This window comes from Atractosteus spatula, chromosome 9, assembly GCF_055471065.1.
Source record: "Atractosteus spatula isolate fAtrSpa1 chromosome 9, fAtrSpa1.hap1, whole genome shotgun sequence".
Classification (NCBI taxonomy): domain Eukaryota; kingdom Metazoa; phylum Chordata; class Actinopteri; order Semionotiformes; family Lepisosteidae; genus Atractosteus; species Atractosteus spatula.
Window position 1 is genome coordinate 27391218 of NC_142714.1, and position 19350 is coordinate 27410567.

The 19350-nt window shown below is 37.8% G+C and overlaps 1 protein-coding gene across 11 annotated transcripts in view; it reads left to right on the top strand.

The window, feature by feature from the left end:
* Positions 1-19350, top strand: part of gphna (gephyrin a) — a 475089-nt gene that overhangs the window by 424613 nt on the left and 31126 nt on the right. For all 11 annotated transcript variants that reach the window (XM_088924522.1, XM_088924523.1, XM_088924516.1 and 8 more), the window contains 4 exons: positions 3179-3221; positions 10622-10759; positions 16670-16762; positions 19128-19183. In XM_088924522.1, the coding sequence (XP_088780648.1) occupies positions 3179-3221; positions 10622-10759; positions 16670-16762; positions 19128-19183 (330 nt within the window). The remainder of the gene's footprint in view (positions 1-3178; positions 3222-10621; positions 10760-16669; positions 16763-19127; positions 19184-19350) is intronic.

The following is a 19350-nucleotide window of genomic DNA, read 5'->3' on the forward strand; positions in this document are numbered from 1 at the left end:
CATTTTTCAGGCAGCGTTAATTTAATTTGATGTTTGTGGCCTTTTTTTCTGTTTTTACATCTTAAAATATCTCAAGACAATGCTCTATGCTAGACTGTGGTGTCATTTCTCCTTTTAGGCCAGGGATGTTGGGGAAATAATTTTGAAAGTTATTTACTGCTGTAGCAAGCAGGATACTTGGTCTTCTAAGAGGATACTTAGAGAAATCGATTTTTGCAAGTAGGAGTATCAACTTTCCCAGACACCAAAGGAGTCTAAATTTTAGAGAGTAGAGAGCATAGTGTTGATGCGCAAAATGTCTTACAAACACTAATAACAGGGCTTGTAAATGACTCAACAGGTGCAGGCCACTGTTGGTATAGGGCACAGGTTGGGTACTATATCCCAGATTTTAAAGGTTCAGATTTGGGTTGTGTCATCTGCTGAATTCAGACTCCTCCAAGGGGCTCTGTACAATTGCCCAAGAACTTCCACTGTAGGGAGGGTTCAAAATTAGCCAGGGATTCTTTGGTATACTTAGCAATAGTAACCTCTGTGACTTATAAAAGTGTCAACCTCATTTTTAGGTTGCGGTATTATTAGTGAAAATTGTGTCACTTCTCTATCTGATGCCTTGGCTCTGCTATTAATGCAATGGAGCTCATAGTGCATAAAGAAGCAATTGTGCTGATATGTATGAGATTTGTGACTGTGAGCTAAGTTGATCAACAATTTAAGATTCTTAATGATGAATTTTATACTGTATACAGACAGTAAACAGAGTCCTATATTTCCAACAAGCAGACACCAACAATATCTACATCTATTTGTGCTAATTTGCCTAGTAGGAATGATGTCACCAAAACAGCTTTGACTCCTGTTTTTGGTGGTGGTGGTCTGATCAGGATACCCTAGCTGGAGACCACAATCTAAATCTTCTGTTTTTTCTTAAGACCAGGTACTGTATGGGCACCATCAATACTTTTGCTGTTGCCCTTTATTGAAATACATATTTTAAAGTTCTGAAACTCTGCTTCAATCACTATGCCTTGAGACCTGTGCTCCTTCAGTCACCAACTGTACGGATCCACCACAGGATCAATAAGGCAATCACATGTAATCACTATTGCATTTTTGCTCATGTTATCTGAAAACAAAGGCCTCTAATTTGTCCATCTTTATTCTCAAGAGGTTTGGTTTTTAAACCTCATTGAGTAATGTCCTAGATAGTGGGGGAAGTCATCACCTCTGTTGTTGTGGAAAGCAGATTAATGTTTCTTTTTTATATTTATCCAAATCCCACAACTATTTACAGTTTGCAGTCCTCTCTTCATTGCTTGAAGAAATAAAAAAAGTCAAATATGATGCTCAGCTTTTGGTAGGCAATGAGATTCTAACAAAAATGATTTTCATACTCTATTTGGATGAGCAATTGTAGTGATACACTGTGTCACTGTAGTTTGTATTGAAACAAATTGAACAGTTTCTGCAAATAAACAAGAAAAATGGTTTTGCAAAACTTTTTAAAGGAAACAAAAAAAAAAGTCAATTTATTGTGTTTGCATCATATTGTTTTCACAGCTGGCTATCAGGAGGCAAAGTGTAACTTCAGCAGCTGCTGTACACTAATCAGAAACAGCACAGAGGCCTGTGTCAGTTTTGGGGTGTGCTTGCATTCCTGGAATGTGCCGGGTTATTGTCATTGACACATGTCAGGAGATCTCACCAACCAGTGTGTGCTCTTGAAAGCTCCTGACTTTATGACAATTGTGTTGAGTATAAGTTATATATTGTGAAAGAGACATTCAGAACAAATTAGAGTATGAATATTTTCTTTATTGGTGTATCGATTTCCTACCAGATGTTGAGTGGTGCATTTCTTTCTGAATGTGTCTTTGTTCCAGTTGTAGTCAGGCATTCTCCTGGTTTTTAAAATGCACATTCCTGTGGAAGAGGGGTTTTTACTACAGTAATGTTCCTGGCCTAAAGGGAAGTCCATTATTAGTAGTGTATTATTTCATTTAGTTTTTTTTTTTTTTTCTTCTAGGAAAGGAAGTTCATGAGCCACTGTTCACCTGCAGCATTCCCCTCATGTGTTCCTTCATTAGCTGACTACAACATCTGAACTAGAACATGCTTTCGTTTACCACATCCACAGGCTTCCGCAATTAGAGTTCCAGATATTGTTGCTGTCAAAAATTGAATTGGCCTGCATTCTGCCTTCTTTGAAGTCTAATGAATAAAGCATATTATTGCATTTCTATTAAAACTAAAGAGGAGGCCATGAAGGAAACAAACTTTGAGATGTAACTGAAGAATCAGACTTGAAATGCCTGACAAGGCATAGTTAGCTGCAATTTTATGTACAGTCTAGGATCTATATCAGAAGCTATGCACATTGCTATAGGTGCACTTGACTTCTTATTTATGGCGAATACTCCAATTAACTTTGCTGTGCATTCCAGTTAATGCTTGGGTGGGCAACAACAGTTCTTGGACTTCATAAGAGTCCATAAGTCCATAAATTAACTGTATACTGGGATTGTGGTAGTTCAGGTGGGTAGCTGCATCCACAGCTACGTTTTGGCTGTGGAGCCTTCTTCGGGTGTAAGCCTTACACCCTTACACCCGAAGAAGGCTCCACAGCCAAAACGTTGTGTTTTCTTTTTTCTCTTTTCAGCATGGAATAAACCTATTACTTGTTCCTACTGGGATTGTGGCAAACTGCCCCTTTTAATAGCAGTTGTGACTTCAGGCAATAGGTTTGAGAAAGTATTGGGAGACAGCTTTGTTTGATTTCAATGCCAGAAATGTACCAGTGTAATTAAGAAAACAGGCCTAATGCTTACTAATTCTTAGTTAACTGAAACTCACAGCTTAGTTACCAGACTTCTTCCTAAGTGGCTTCTTTAATGTGTTTGTTTCATGATTCAGAAATATAATGTATTAAATTAGTATATGCTCTTATTCAGGTCAGTTTGGAAACAAAGTAAATCATAATAATAGTAATGGAGACAAGTTTCAAAAATTATTTTCTACCCCTATTCATTATAATTAGCAGGATTAATATGCTATATTAATACCTCGTCCAACTCCATAATGCTGGATAATTCTAATCTCTGAAGCCTGCCAGGAGAGCTAATCGTCATTGTCTGTAGAGGGGTTTTCATCTCACATCACTTCTGTTTTCTCTCTGCAGGTGCAGTCCCGGTGCAGCAGCAAAGAAAATATCCTTAGAGCAAGTAAGTACATGAGATAATAAACATTAGCCACAGGCTCTCTTCCAAGACAAGGCCAGAACTAGAGTCACATCTGGGTTTCTTTTTCAATGCCCTTTAATTAATTTACAATATACAATTGAAATGTTTGCAGTTGATTTTCAAGTTTGAGTTGGGGAATATGTGTGTTGTGTGACTTTTTTCGTATAATACATTAAACTTTGGAATTTTTGGTGTCTTGGATTTTGAGTTTTAAGCTTTTTGTTGGAATTGTTCTGGTTTTGGTTGTGCAGTGTGAAGTTTCAGTACATTTATTTATATATAAGCATAGAATTTCACTGATCTTGTGCCAAAAGTCACAGTGCATTGAAGAACACACCTGATTCTGCAAAAGTGGCTACATCATTGGACAGTAATTAAACAGTAATATGGAGTGCTCACAAAATAAATTGGTGTGTTCTTCACATTATGCAAAAGTAGAAATTATATTTAGTAAGATGTTTGAGTACAGGCTGCAAAGGAACAGGTAAAGGTTTATTCCACGCTAAGAGGAAAAGAAACACAACCTATTGGCTGTGGAGCTTTCTTCAGGTGTCAGACACCTGAAGAAAGTATCAGCCTTCACACCTGAAATTTTTCTTTTCTTTTTCTTTTACCATGGTATAAACCTTTACCTGTTCCATTCAATTTAGTATGCATTCATACAGGACTTTGAGAAATTTCCATAAAGAGAACATGTCATGTGAACAACTTTTGTATCACTGATATCTTTTACTGTATGTCCACTTTCAGGGTATGTTGGAATGTGGTCCCCATGGTCCAATTTGTATATGTACTGTAATCTATTTAATTGTTTTTTGCTTTGGCAAGTTAAGTTTATAAGCATACGTTATAAGCTTACAGTATGTTAGGGTGCCATGTGTATTTTTAAATTAATATCTAAAAAATGTATATGTTAGCATACATTAGTTTTTTTCTGTTTCTTTGGCAAGCATGTCATTTCAAGCATGTTATAGTAAAGATATTGCTGCTTTTGAACTAGTCCAGAAAAGAGCATTCAGATATGTTCCTGGCCTTAACGGAATATCCTATGCTAAGAGGCTGAAGGAACTGACTTTTTTGGCCTTGACCACAGAATATTACAAGGGTGCATGTACTTAGAATCTTTAAAAACATTGACATAGACAACCTAACCTGTTTCTTAAGAATGAGAAGCGAAACATAAATCAGAGGACACAGGTGGTAAATATGTGGAAATGCATTTAAAACTGACAACAGGACTCACTTCTTTATTCAGACAGTTGTGGGAGTTAAAAACAAGCTACACATCCATACTCTGATACTTCATGTTTTTGAAGCTGATACCCTGACTTCTTTCAAGAAATGAGTAATAGGTTTGTTCCATGCTGAAAAGAGAAGAAAGAAAACACAACGTTTCGGTCCTGTCTTTCTCACACCTGAAGAAGACTCCACGGCCAAAACGTTGTGTTTTCTTTTGCTCTCTTTTCAGCATGGAATAAACCTATTTCTTGTTCCCTTGCAGCCTACACATGCTGACGCAGCTACCCACCTGAACTACTTCTTTCCAGAAATGACTGGGTCAATTAGCTATCTACAAATAAATGAGCTAGTTGGCCTGACTGGCCTCCTGTCATTTGTGACCCTTCTTGTGAAGTGATGTCCAGAGCAGAAGTGATATTTAAATGCTTGTTTAAGGACTTTTAAGAGTGTATTTACCCATATTCATCAAGGGGAGACCATCTTACAATCTCTGTCAACTGCCATGCTTTCCATTAAGTCAAACTCAACCCAATTTGTAATAATAAAAGTGAATACAAACTGAACTCTATGTAAGGCATTTTCTCACTGGATCCAATCCATAATTTTCTTCCATCATCCAAAAAGGTGTTTTAAAATGTCATCCAGGGCACACTGGATGTAATAAAAACATGAAGCAAAAATTGGAGGTAATTACAGGTTGACACAAACATGGACAAACAACTGTTGTGAATTTATGGCAGATTTCATTATGATTGTTGTTGTTATTCATGCCAAACCCCATGGCAATTGCTTTCCCTGTTTTCTTTTTTCAGTGTCCTTGTAGTATCTATCAGCTTTCAGTCCTTAATAGTTAGCTCCTTTGGATAAACAACCCGTCTTTCCTGTTGTTTATTATTTGTCAATGTAATTTCTGGTGTTTTAACTTTTTCTCTTGGACAGCCATCTTAACAGTGAAATAATGATGATTGCTTCCAAATGGCAGAGGAAGCTTGAGTACAGTATCTCTCTGGTGCCTGGGCTCCAAGACAGACTCCACAACATCCGCTTCATTCATTGACTGCTTGACACTGACTCTGGTTGGCACTTTTCTGCCTGCTAAGCCTTAAAAAAGCCTCCTACTTGTGAAGAAAGTGACATGTTTCAATTTGAATCGATCACTTTCAAATTAGGACTTTGAAATTGGATGCTTTATTTTGCTTTGCATTTGCTGAATTCTGCCTTGAACTGACATTGTGCTCTAGCCACTGTGATTTTCAGGAGGGCTTCAGTGATGGTTAGTGATGTGCACACTGCTGCATTGCCAAGCTGCCAGTCATTACTTCCTATTGGGCAGATAAAAGAAATGCCTCAGTGCCCACTGTGAGGAAACTGCAGAAGAGACTTGAAAGTTAGTGAAAACTCTTGTTTTCCAACATTTATCTTTCTTTTTTCTCTGAATTCAAAGTATTTCACTGCTTTGTTTGAATATGTTTGCTTGACCACAACAGAAAAAGAAAACACAAAAAAGGAGTCCTACAAAATATAAATATGTTTATATTGGGCTAATTAAACAGGTTTGTAAGAATATAGAAGGTGAATAGCATGCTGTCATATGTCTTGCACTCACAAAATGTTGATCTGGCCATACTTTGTTTCACAGATTTTTTGCCTGCAGTTAGAATCGCCAGCAAAAGATGTCATTATCAGTAACTTCAGGGTCATTATGGTGACAGAGCAATTTGAGCTTTAGCATAACAGTCACATTAGCCACATAGAAAAGCACTCTCTCCCATACTGCATAGGCAGTTACCCCCTTTTTGGCATAGAGGGTGGAAGTAATCTTCATTTGGAACCACTGGATACACCATTGTATTGCTTGCATTGTTCAGTATATTTTAAGAGGAAATTGTTCTAAATGCATCCTAATCAGGACCACCAACAAGCTTGTTTCCTTCTGTATTCCATATAAAAGTAACTGGGATGGGACTGATTTTAGGTGAGAGAAGAATTTTATATAGAGATGAGTTAGATTGACTCAACAGTGACAGTGTTGACTGTTGAAACAATTACATCAGCCAGGTGGTGGCATCTGTCCTGTGTCACTCTAAAGCCCAGTGCAATGGGCTTAGCAAAGTCTAAGATGAATAAAACAGCATGTCAGTCTCTCTCAAATAATGAAATGGCCTGTACACAGACAGGACATTGTCATTTAAGATATTACCAAGTATATGATGTTTTGCCTGGCTGAGGGAACAAAATTATTTTAAATTATTAGCTTATTTTATTTTAAGGTATATCGTCTGCTGATATCTTCAGCTACTCTTCTGTCTCTACAGCTGAAGATACTGTATAGGCTGATGCACAGTGAAGTATATCTGTACTTCTTGACATATAGTGGTGAAAGAATGTTACACCCTCAGCACTTCTTCCATCATTAAACTGTACACTGTGTTTTACAGCATATGCAGTAGGAATCAGCTGGTACAACATGCCAGATACTTATAGGCTAGATTTTGATGACAGCAAATATGAAGAAACAATACAAAACTCTGTTTGAGACTCTGTGTTGGTCAGGTGGGTTGAGACTGCAATATACTGTACACACATTCCCTCTTGAGCTGGTACTTTAGATAGCCACAGGGAAAATAAATACAGAACTGAATAATGAAACCAGAAGCTTGCTGGACTGTTAATACCCAAATTCATTTATTTAAATCAATATTAATTAATACTAAACCAACAGTTATACCAATTACAGCACTTCAGAATCTCATAGTACAGTAAATCTCACACTCTATATACTCACTAGCAAAAATGTACTGAACATCAAAAGAAACATATCACTTTTAATTGCTACAAATTCACAAAGTCATTATGTTAATAGTATCTGTTGCATTTTATTGAACAGATTTCATAGAAGTAAAATCATTATATCAAATAACAGTTGTCATCAAAAGGGGTGATCAATGGTGAAAGTTATAGTTTTGTAGCAGTCTTGTAACATATACCTCAACTATTGGAATACAAGGTGTATATCTGTAAAGCATTCTTTGTGCCAAGTTGCAAATACTAACATGATGGGATTGTGTCCCATTCCTCTTGTAGAGCCTCGAGAGGCATATGTCTGTTCACTGGTCTCTGTGCCTTAGATGCAACATATAGTCCCAACCTATCCCACAAATGTCAGTGGGGCTCAATGCAGGAAAGTGAAGCATCCATGGCACAATTGTTCAATTTCAATTTTCACCATGCACAAAAGTCACTGTTACATGAGCAGCATGAAAAAGTGTTGCCTTATTGGAATGTTGCCATATCAGAATGAGCCCATATGAGGGGCAGCAAGGGTTAGGGTTAGGATCAAAGTAGTTCCATCCAGTCAGATTGCCATTAATCACTACAGGTGAAGTTATTTGATATTTGAAGTTACTTGATATGCCTGGCCACTCTGTTACTCTAGGACTTTCCCAGTCCACATGATCATGGAGTGGTGCAGCGCGTCATACAGTAGTCTTCACGATTGTTTTCTGTCATTGATGGGATGTGATTAGCTGTAACATTTTGCCAAGTTTGTAATTGTTAGCCATGAACACCCCAAATGTGACAGAGAGCACTGAATACATCTTCAAGATACCTATGACACAAAATTGTTGTTTTCTTGATATGTGGGAAATACTGTGACATATATATATATAGTTAGTTCTTTCTGGATTTTCATCAGACTTCAACAGCTTAAATCACTCCAGTGCTCAATTACTCTCACTAATGGGGTGATTTAGCGTTTAATCTTCAAAGTCACTCAAGTGTTTCACAGGCAGTCATGAATAATCATTTAATCAAAATGATACCAAAAATATGTAAGCACTTTCCTGTTAGTATCCTTTGTCTTTTTGAAGCACACAAGCATTCAGAACGTTTCATTCTGTGCTCAGTATATTAAGAAACCACAGCCAGTAATGTATTCTTGAGCATTCTAAAGGAGAAAAAAAATGTCGACAGGAAGTGAAAACCAAACTGTGGCTGCCACTGAGTTTGCTTTATACGTTTCTTATATTTTGGCCAGTAAGCGTATGTTACAGTGTTAAACAGGATCATTCATTTTATGAAAGACATGAGTATGGTGAATGACTAAAGCAGTCATGCTGTCATTTTAAACTTTTTTAGTTTATTTCTAACCTTTCTAGTTTATAGAACATGTAATAAAACTATAAAAGCTTTGTCATGCATTTTATGTTATGTCATCTTTGCTGGCAGTTTGGCTATTCTTAGTGATGTTGCTGGACAGGCTGAAGGAGGAAGAGGAAGAAGGCTTAACGAAATCTGCAAAATCTTCAGATGACACAGCACTTCAATCCCATATTGAAAACTGCACCACTTCCCTCTTAGTTTATTTATTTGAAATTCATATTAAAAATAGACTTAGTGAGTGCATAGTTACATTTAATGTTCATTTCTTAAAATGCAGGTAAATTAGGTAATCAGAAATCAATAATAATTATAATAATAATTGTTTACACTTATATAGCGCTTTTCTGGACACTCCACTCAAAGCGCTTTACAGGTAATGGGGACTCCCCTCCACCACCACCACCGATGTGCAGCATCCACCATCCATCCACCTCAAATCAAGACAGTACTGTTGTTTCAGCTACTATACATAATAGGTAGGTGAGACGAGAGGTATTTCCAGGCAATTGACTTATAGGGTCACACAGCTTCTATTGTTTTTAATTCCAGACTGTTTAACTGATTCCCTTAAACAAAACCTCTTCTACAGTATGCCATCCCCACTTCATGAATAAGTATTTCCTTAGTTTATTTGTATAGAAAGATTTTTGGCTTTTAATGTTAATTATATGAATGTCTTACAGTATGTCAAGTACTGTATATTCTGTATGAACAAACTGAATTATTAAACTAAACATTGTTTCATGGTGATAAAAACATTAATCAGGTTACAAACAAGAGGAAACCATTTCTCCCAACTGTGTTCTGACGAGCTCTAGGATTTATACATTTTATCTTGAAGGATCCCTATGATGTTGTTCAACAACATAGTCTGTACCAAACTCCCACAATCCACTGTTTAAAGATGAGCTTCATATTTTCAGTCTTAAATGCACTTCCACTTACATCCTGGTGTCCTGCCATGATGTTTGTTTGTGTACGTGGTTGTGACAAGCTTTCAGGACATTGCAATCAAAGCATAATTTTTGTGTATGTGAAGTGACACTTCCATTATACATTGTTCTCTCTTGGTGGAGTGGGGGATCAGACCACATGTGGACTCCAATTCTGTTGCACCAATGACTATTGTATTATTGCATATTAATCTACAGTATGATCTTTGAAATACTGAAGATGTTGCTCTCATTCTCCTTTTAATAGAGTTCAGTGAAAGGTGGAGAGCTCACATTAATGGTGTAGATTTAGAATAGCCAAAAAACGTTTGCAATTGGAAAGAGACTCTGCTGGTTATTACTAAGCTTGGAGATCAGGCTGCTGTGGTGTGTTGCAAACATTATTTTGTACCTAACCTAAATTAATAGTTGTCCCATAGCACTATAAACAAAGAGGGTGTCCACATTGGCATTCATAGTAGCTACAAAGTTGTGTGCAAATTGCAAAATCTGTGGTTTATAGAGGTGAAGTAGAGCATAACACTGCAGCACAATGTTATTCCTTTATACATCATTCAGATGCACTTTTCTTTGCCTCTCATTCGATATTAATCATGTGTATTCTTTCTTCTAGTATTTAGTATCAAATACTTGTTAACAATGGATTGAGTTTGCCACAGTAAGTACAGTACATGAAAGAAGTGAAAGAAGGAGGGATCTAGACTAGATGAAAAAGTGTCTCAAGGCTAGAATTCCATCTTCAAGGCTCTAACAGTAAAAGCACGATTGTGCTAAGAATGAAAACACTTCAACAGAATGGTCTTAGCAATTATAGTAGCAATTATAAATTTAATAATTAATTTATCTGCTGAAATCCAAGACATTAAAAATGAATGGGAAAAAATGATTTCTGAATTCCTGCACCTGTCATATATTTGTGCATGTTTACTTCCTAATAGTGCTTATAATACTTATAAAAGACTAATATTAAAAACAGATTATTGTCTTGAAAGCTTTTGTCATTTTGTTTGTTTTGTGTCCCTGCAGGTCACAGTGCAGTTGACATCACGAAGGTGGCGCGAAGACACCGCATGTCCCCCTTCCCCTTAACCTCCATGGACAAAGCTTTCATCACTGTCCTGGAGATGACCCCTGTCCTTAGCACTGAAATCATCAACTACAGAGGTGAGGCAGCTGTTCCTGAAGCCTAGCACAGCAGAGCCATGTCATTAAGGTCTGACTCATTCAGCACTGGGGGCTTTCTTTATACTACTAAATCATGGTGAATCACAGCACCCTTTTTAAGCATTGTGCAGGATTAGACATAAGCAAGAATACACTGTTTGGGTTACTTGATTTATTTGTTTTATTTCACTTTTTTAATTATGCATATTAATTGAAAAGCAATATTAGAGATAAAAAGATTCAGAAATGTTGAGAGTGACATATGCAATGTCTGTATTCTTTCAAGAAGTCCAGGTTTTTTATTTTCATTTGCACCTAGTATATTATGCAGCCTGTAACATCTCAGTTAGCTGTATCTGTGATCCAACCACTATAACCGTGTAGTTCGGAATGTGTATTGTACGTTGTTTTATTTTTTGGAAAAATGAGAAAAATATTCCTGATGCAATCAGATCTGCAGTTTGAAAGAGCTGCCATGTTCTTCATTTTTCTGCCTGCCAGGGCATTTAATAGTTATTGTCCTAATGCAAAAGCTCAGCTGCTGTCCTTTAAAGTGCAATAGAATGATACAATTATTCTTTTGTGGATAATTAGAAAAAAGCTAATCAAATATGCATGTGTAGCACAGAATACATTGAGATCCACTGAGATGGGTCAACACCAGTTCTAAATTTATCTGAATTCATCCTTGTGCTTTGCATGTCAGCCTGACAAAAAATCTTTTTAGGGCAAGGTCTACTTGAAATTCCTGAAATATTTTCATTTTATTCAACATTAAAGATGAAAACTGATATTTTTGTAATTTTGGGAAACATCTATCGTGGTTGTAGTGCATTTGAAAAATATGATGAAGGAACAATGCCAACAGCCAAGTTCTCCTTCAACTCTGGTACTCTAACTTGTCATCCTCTGTGACATCACATCTAGAAATGCTATAAATATAATTTATCAATAACCTTTTTGGACACATGGATATTCTTTGGGTCCACGTGACCAGCTTACCACCACATCTTCTTCATCATTACTCCATCCCAGTCAACCGCCTCTCACTCCCAGCCAAGCTTTGCTGTCAGGTTAGCTGTCTCAAGCTTCCCTGCCTTGCTGATTGAGGTTAGCTGTTTTTATCCCTTTACCTAACAGGCAAATGTTTCACAACCATCTCTAACACTAGGTTTATCTGAATGATATCTTGTGCACCTTAGCTTCCCTATCACTTTCTCTGCATCTTCCGTCACTTATTTTCCTGTTATGGATAACTGGACAGTAGTCAATCTGTCTTTTTAAATAAATACCACCAAAAAGATGAGTTTTCATTATTTTTAAGCAAGTAATTGCTTTCTCTGCCCATTTGTCTGATCTTCCACCTTCTTCATCCCTTTCTATATATGCATTTAATGCTCTATCTGATCCATGTTGTTATGCTTAAAGCCACAGTCTAATCCTTTCTTCCGTGGTACTAAATATAATTTATGCTCTCTCATCTTCCTCTGTTCACAGTGTTCTATCGGGCCCTAAATCAACATTTTTTGTGCCTCTGGCCCAGGTTTTAATCTTATATGTCTAATTTAAATAATCATATATATAATTTGGGTTCTCTGTACTGGCTACACTTTTACTACAGTCCCCAGTGTCCTGTTCTGCTAAGTTCCAAATCATTGTGTGCCTTTGGGCTTCCAGGCTTTCATTCTTCTAGCCACTACTGTGCTTGACATCACCTTTTAGTCTTGCATTTGTCTGGTATCCTACCCTCAGTCACTACATGTCCTACAAACTCTGTTGTTCTTCCTGTCCTACAGCCTCCATCCTAGCACAGGAGTAATCCCCCATTTCTCAGTCCACCACCGCTATGATAATTGAGAAAAAATATCTCTCCTCTTCTGTACCTAAATATTCTGTCCTTTTCTTTCCACTCCTCTTCTGAGCTCCCATTTTCTCTTCCATTAGTCTTTGTACACGTCTCAACCTCTATTCTCACTCCACTTTCCTAGACCCCTAGATACCTCCTATATAGTCATTTCTCAAATTCCTCCATCATTTCTTCTTTTGCAGGTCCTCCCACCAAGAAACTTCTTTTGTTCTCTCCATGGCCATTTCTCCCCTTTGCTCTTCCAATGCCATGATGTTTAACCCACAACCTGTTTCTTTATTGCAGGTGTAGATTACAAGATGCAGGCATTCATCTTGCTCATCTCATCACTCATTCCAGTGATTCCTTAACAAAGCAGTTGCTCCTCCACACCTCACTTTCAGTATGTTCATGGATTCCATAATGTGATGCCTCAGGATAGCCTGAGCTGTATCTTCATGAAGCTTTCTTTCAGCTGAGCTATATATAAGTGTCTTCAATAGCCCAGGAGAGTGGCTAATTCAATGCAGAGTTGTTCTAACAGCTCCCAGCAGCCTGTCAAGGCATTCCAGCAGGCAGCACTTTTATCAACTATCTCAAAAAGAGTAGGGGTGTTACCCCAGTGTCCTGGCTCAATTTCCCTCCAAGTATTTTCCAATCAAGGTCTACTAATAATCCCCATGTTATTATTCTGTTCTCCCCACCACTAATCACTGATCTGCGGTGAGCATACTGGTGCATTATGGCTACAGTCGAATAATCCAGGTTGGCACTACACATTTTGGTGGTGGAGGGGGGTTGCAATAGCCCAAAAGCACTTTGAGCGGAGTATCCAGGAAAGCACTATTATTATTGTTGTTGGTGTTGTTGTCTCATCAAATATCTCAGCCACTGCTCTTCTGTGGCATACCATGGCATTTGTATTTCACATAAATTCTAATACCTATTTACCAGCCTAACCATTCAGGCCACTAAAATCTGCTCCTTCAAGCGTTTTCATATTTTTCTCTTCCATGTCTAATGGTTCTTTACTTTCCTTTCATTTTCCAAATTCTACATCGTAACTTCCTTGTTGTACAGCCAAGAAGTTGGCCTTCTTGCCAACCAGGTAGATGTTCCTTTTGATCTATACTAAACTATCAGTATCGCTACCAGTTGTTTACTCATAAGAACTGTGATATTGTATGGTTATGATCAGATCTCAGTTGTGGTCACAATCCAAGTTGTGAAATACAGACATAAGGTAACGTTAGTATAAGGTCATGTTCTGCTCAGAGACTCCTGTCAGATCCATGCTCACTATTTTTCTTTCCCAACTGTAGGCAGCCTGGTTCTGAAAACATTAAAAAATATCTACCTTCTAATTTGTAGAGAGGAGCACTAATCTGTGTAATTATCTGCACTTATCCCTTCACCCTGTACTTACATAACATAAAAGACAAGATGCTACCTGAAGAGACCACTGAACCACAAACTGAAAAATAAAATCTATAGGCGAGTTTCTTACTATGATTGATAGTTTACTTTGTGCTTGCAGAATGTTGCCTGTACAATCTGTAAAAATTACTTTATTTAAAATAGGACTGAAATGGACTTTCATATTCTAATATGATATATTATGTATATTATGTAAAACATATTTATCTTAACTGAATTTGCTCCATAAAGCTATCATCTTTCCCATTGTAGGGGTTTTGTGCATTTACTGGGACAATTATTAATTGTAGCAAAGTCACAAAATGATTCTTTGATGGCTATTAGAAAACCGACCTTGCAGGATAACTCAGCAACGCACACACACGGATACTAATACACAAGAATACATTTATTAATATATAAAATGTGCATATAAATATAACAGATCTTAAGTGAGGGTTAGCAGAATACAAAAGGAATATATATAATCACGAAGAGTTACAAACCAAGAGGGACATACATTCAGTATACCATTCATTTATACAGTTTCGTAAATTAACTTTGATTACAACTTCTACACTAGATACTCAAAGGCAAGTACATCACTCATAGGAATTAAATTGATATCAACTCAGGTTGAGGTAACAATTGAATTCTTGAGCTGTAATGCAGAATGTTGAATACTCATCCAATCTGTGTGGATTCAGATCTCCCGCGGACACAAGGGAACAGCGGCAGGCTGTTGCTGCGTCTAATCGGCGTCCTCCGGCGTCCTCAGTGCCAGGCAGTCCTGGTTCGGCGTGAGGTGGGGGAGAAGGAGGGAGAGATTCCTGCTGCGACGTGCTGGCAGTGGGCTCTCTGAAGACGGGCTAGTTAGTGTTGGCTGAACTAGCAAGAGTTTGTGCACATGAAAAGTGACTGCGGGTCCAAGCAAGTCACACTCTTTAGACGGGAAGAAGACCGGTTCGTTCCCGATGTAGCGCTAGTCCTGAATACTGAGATTCAGTTGTCGACAGTTCCGACCTTAGTTCACTCGTTGATCAGGTGAGCGTTCTCGGTGGGGTACCGGCGGTTCATGAGGCTTGCTGCTGGGCTAACCTCGGGCGGATCCTTCGATTACGCGCAGGCGACCTCCAGTCTCGACTCTTAGAACAAAGTAAAGTCCTGGCACTCAGACACACTGGCCATCACATGATTGTCCGAGCTGAGTCTGAGACTGTCCTGGAGGAGCCCCTTCTGGGCCTTGTGCTGCCTGTTTTATCTGGAGGAACTACAGTCATTCATTGGTTGAATATTCCGGGGGCATTTGAGACCCACGTGGGGTTCCCTACCAGTTCCTGATTGGCTGATCAAGGTGGAGGATGAGTAACGATGTTCTCTGACATTAGGGTTGTAAACAACCTGGGATGAGACTCTCCCAAGGAATCTCCCAGACAGTATGGCGCCAGAGATGACCATTTATTAGGGTGGCTGGAGAATCTCAGCCTTGTTAGTTGTTCTTTATCAGGAAACTGTCAGATAGAAAAACACCTTAAATGTGAACCAAATGGAATGGCCTCTCTGTATCCAGCACCACTGAGATGAGGGAGAGAGAGACTGGCAAGGGAGCAGCAAACTTAATTCCTGTATTTTTAATAAGCCTTGCCGCTACACCATCCATAATGCTGTACTGGACAAGGTAACACTTCACATTATATTTCAAAAGACAGACTTTTACATAGTAATTAGCTAGTATGTCTGTTCTTACACTTACTTACAGTGTTACACATAGTTGCCAAGAAATTACTTCACTGCAGATTATACTTTGAGTAATTCATGAAAACTGAAAGGTTACTGGAATATTGAGGTTTATTACTAACATATGCGTGGCACAATGTTACAAGGGTTTGCATTGCTGCTTTGCAGCACTGGGGCCCTGAGTTCAATTCCAGACTTGGGGTGCTCTCTGTTTGGAGTTTGTGTGGCCTCCTCATGTTTGCGGGCATTTTCTCTGGGTGCTTCCTCTCACAGTCCAAAGACATACTTTTAGGTTAATTGGCTTCTGGTCCTGGAGTAAGTATATGCTTGTATGTGTCTGTGTGTGCCCTGTGATGGACTGCTGTCCCATTGAGGGTGAACCCTGCCTTGCACTCGTTGCTTGCTGAGATAGGTTCGAGGTCCCCTGTGACCATGAATTGGATGAAGCAGCTGGAAAATGTACAGATGGATATTTAGAAAATGGATGGATGACACATTTATTTTTCACATTTGAGAAGAGCTAATCTCCTCTTGAAATTTTATTTGCTGTATTTATTGAGTAAAAAAATCAAAATTGCAAAGGAATAACAGAGCAAGAAGAATGCTTTTGGCTGTCTTCGAGAGGCTTGAAAATATATTTCTGTTCTCTTCTGAAAAAATAAGTCACGTGAGCAATAACGAGGGCAGTTTTTCCATGAAGATAGCCTTCTGACACATTCCTTTGTAAAGATGAGATGTAGAGACCAGGAAACATTCAGGTATTAAAGCCTCTCTGTCTCCCCAACTTAAAATGGAGCCTCCATAAATCTGGATTCTAAATACTATTATGGATGTCTTGCTACTGATGAAAAAACTGTTACTCTTTTAATATGTGGTAGCCTTTCCAACATGTCCACTTCTCTCCGCTCCAGATGGAATGGGTCGAGTCCTTGCGCAGGATGTATATGCGAAAGACAATCTGCCGCCATTCCCAGCTTCAGTTAAGGATGGCTACGCAGTACGAGGTAATTTTTTTTTCAAATGCTTCAATATTTAAATTATGCCTCTAAACAAAAAAGAAACATTACAGAGAAACAAAGATTACAGATTGGGGGGTATGCTAAATGTAATTGGTGATTCTAAATTCTAAAAATCCAAAATAAAAATGCAAATATTTTTCCCACTGATTTGTACAAAATGAGCTTTGTTTTTGAATTTAGGTTATCTATCTAAACAGAACATGTGCTGGTGTGGTAGAATATTTTATCTGTGTTTTTGGGAACCCTTTCCAGTCTTCATTCATTTTTCAAAACTGCTTTAAATGAGGTACTTAATAGAGTTGTTGTTATGCTGTGGTAGTGGACATACAATAAGAACTAAAATTGGTTTTCAAACTACATGAAATTTAATTTTTGTCCTTTGTCCCAGAGTCTCAGTCCTAGTCTGAGTACAATGTGGTGCTCAGTGGTTGTAGTGGTTGAAAAAACACTGAGCTTCTAATAGACCATGAGACATGTGAGTTTACATGAAGCATTAATATGAAATTGCCCTTTGAGCCATGTAACAAATCTGGAGCAAATGCAAACTGGCATGTTCGTGAAGCTCTCCTAACTGAATAATTTTGTGTTCATGATCTTTCGTTTAAAATGTTCAATAACAAAATCCTTAGTCTTGTTTGAAATTTGTTCAAGATCTACAAATCTATTGTTCTGGTGTCACAATCTCATCCATCTCCCCACCCCCCCCCCCGCTCCCCCCTTAGCATTACATGCTGTATAAGTGGGTTCTACACTCTGATCAATGTACGTCTATTCTGTATAATTAAATAAATATATTTTTAATATTGTTTTGATAATTCACAATTATTTTTGTTTTGTTTGGAATAGCTAATTGTGCGTGAATGAGAAGTGAATTGTATGCAAACTTCTCTGACCTGCTCAACTACAAAGTCACTTATCTTTTAACTAATCAGTCAACACAGAGACAACTACATACCAGAGGTTGTGACCCAGTAAGTGGAGAGCTCTAGCAGCAGCACAACCTGAGAGAGTGTGGGAAGTATCTCTGGGTCACTGAGATCCAAGAAAATCCCTTCCAATGGCCTTAGCAGTGTTCAGTCAACTGTGCACCACTGTTTGGAAATCCTGGTCAAAGTCAGCCAGTGACTACTACTCTGTCCTTAATTAATGTTTAAATCAGGGGGATTGATTCCTGGTTGACAACCTCAGTTTGTTAACATGTTTGTAAATGGTGGGTTTGAATTTTGGCTAATCAAGTTAAATGTTTACATAGACAACATCTACGCAGTTTTTGAGCAGTGTAGTCATGTAGGCATGTGTGATCTTATCTTTTTAAGTATAGTTTTTGACACATGTCAAATATTAAATAGTACGATGTTTGGCACACTTGTGATTTCACTTAGCTTTGTCATCATGAAAACATGTCTCTTTCCAGGGAAATATGTATTAGTGACAAATTAGTATGTAGGTATTACACTATTCAATGGTAGTATTAAAATGGTGGTAAGTAATGTTTAATGTCAAACTAAAATGTGAGTGCAGTGTTTTAAGATCTGTTTTCCAGGTGAGAAAATGCATTTTCCTTAGTTCAGAGCAATAAGACAATAATACACATGAAGAGCATTGTGTCTTAATTTGTTTTTAATTTATTAAGTTTTCTTTGTTCAGAGATTTCATTCGCAATTATTTGCTAGTCCCCTGAATAACTAGCAGTTTGCCCCAGTCCCATGGGATGTACAGTACTAACTCTGTATATCTTCAAAAATGTTCAGTCCTGGAAACTAGGAAATGCTAATGTCCATGTTACAAGCTGTCTTTCTGAAGATGTTTGCTTTACACAACTTTCTGCTGTATTGACAGATGATTACAAAGTATTTTTTAATAATATGGAAGCCTTATTGTGTGGATGATAAAGATAAACAAAAAGACAAGACATCTAAACAATTAAAGCAATACATTGTCATGTACTGTAAGACTTTGCGGAGCCTTGCTGCAGTAATGTTCTGTAAATAGATGTTTTTTAACTGTTTCAGATGTTCTCAAAAGAAAATATGGTCATCAAATTCAGTTCCATAACCTTTCTTCTTTTCACTAAATTTGTGTTTAGGTATTAATGGCTAAGAAACTGTATTTGGACCAAAGAACAAATAGCAATAAAATGAGGTTCTGGTTTTCTTAATGGCATAAATCATGGGGTTTCATATGGGCTGCACGTACAGTATGCATAACAAATTTAACATAAAAGACTTACAAAAACTGATAAAACAAGCTTTTTCTCTGGCTTGATACCAAAAAGTAGTTAACTTTTGGTTATAAAAAAGTAATAGTAATAAAAGTAAAAAGCATCTTGATAGTTTTCTCAATTTTTCAGCTGCTGATGGGCCAGGAGATCGTTTTATAATTGGAGAATCTCAGGCAGGCGAGCAGGTAATGTCTGTTTGTTATGCAAATGTAATGGGAGTCAGTACTGAGCCAGTGCTGAATGTTTGTCACAGGGTCATCAGTGCACCCTGGGTCTGCTCTGTCTTGGAATACTTTGCAGGTCGAATTCATACAGTACCATCCCTTTTCCCTGCTGAGGTTACGGCATAACT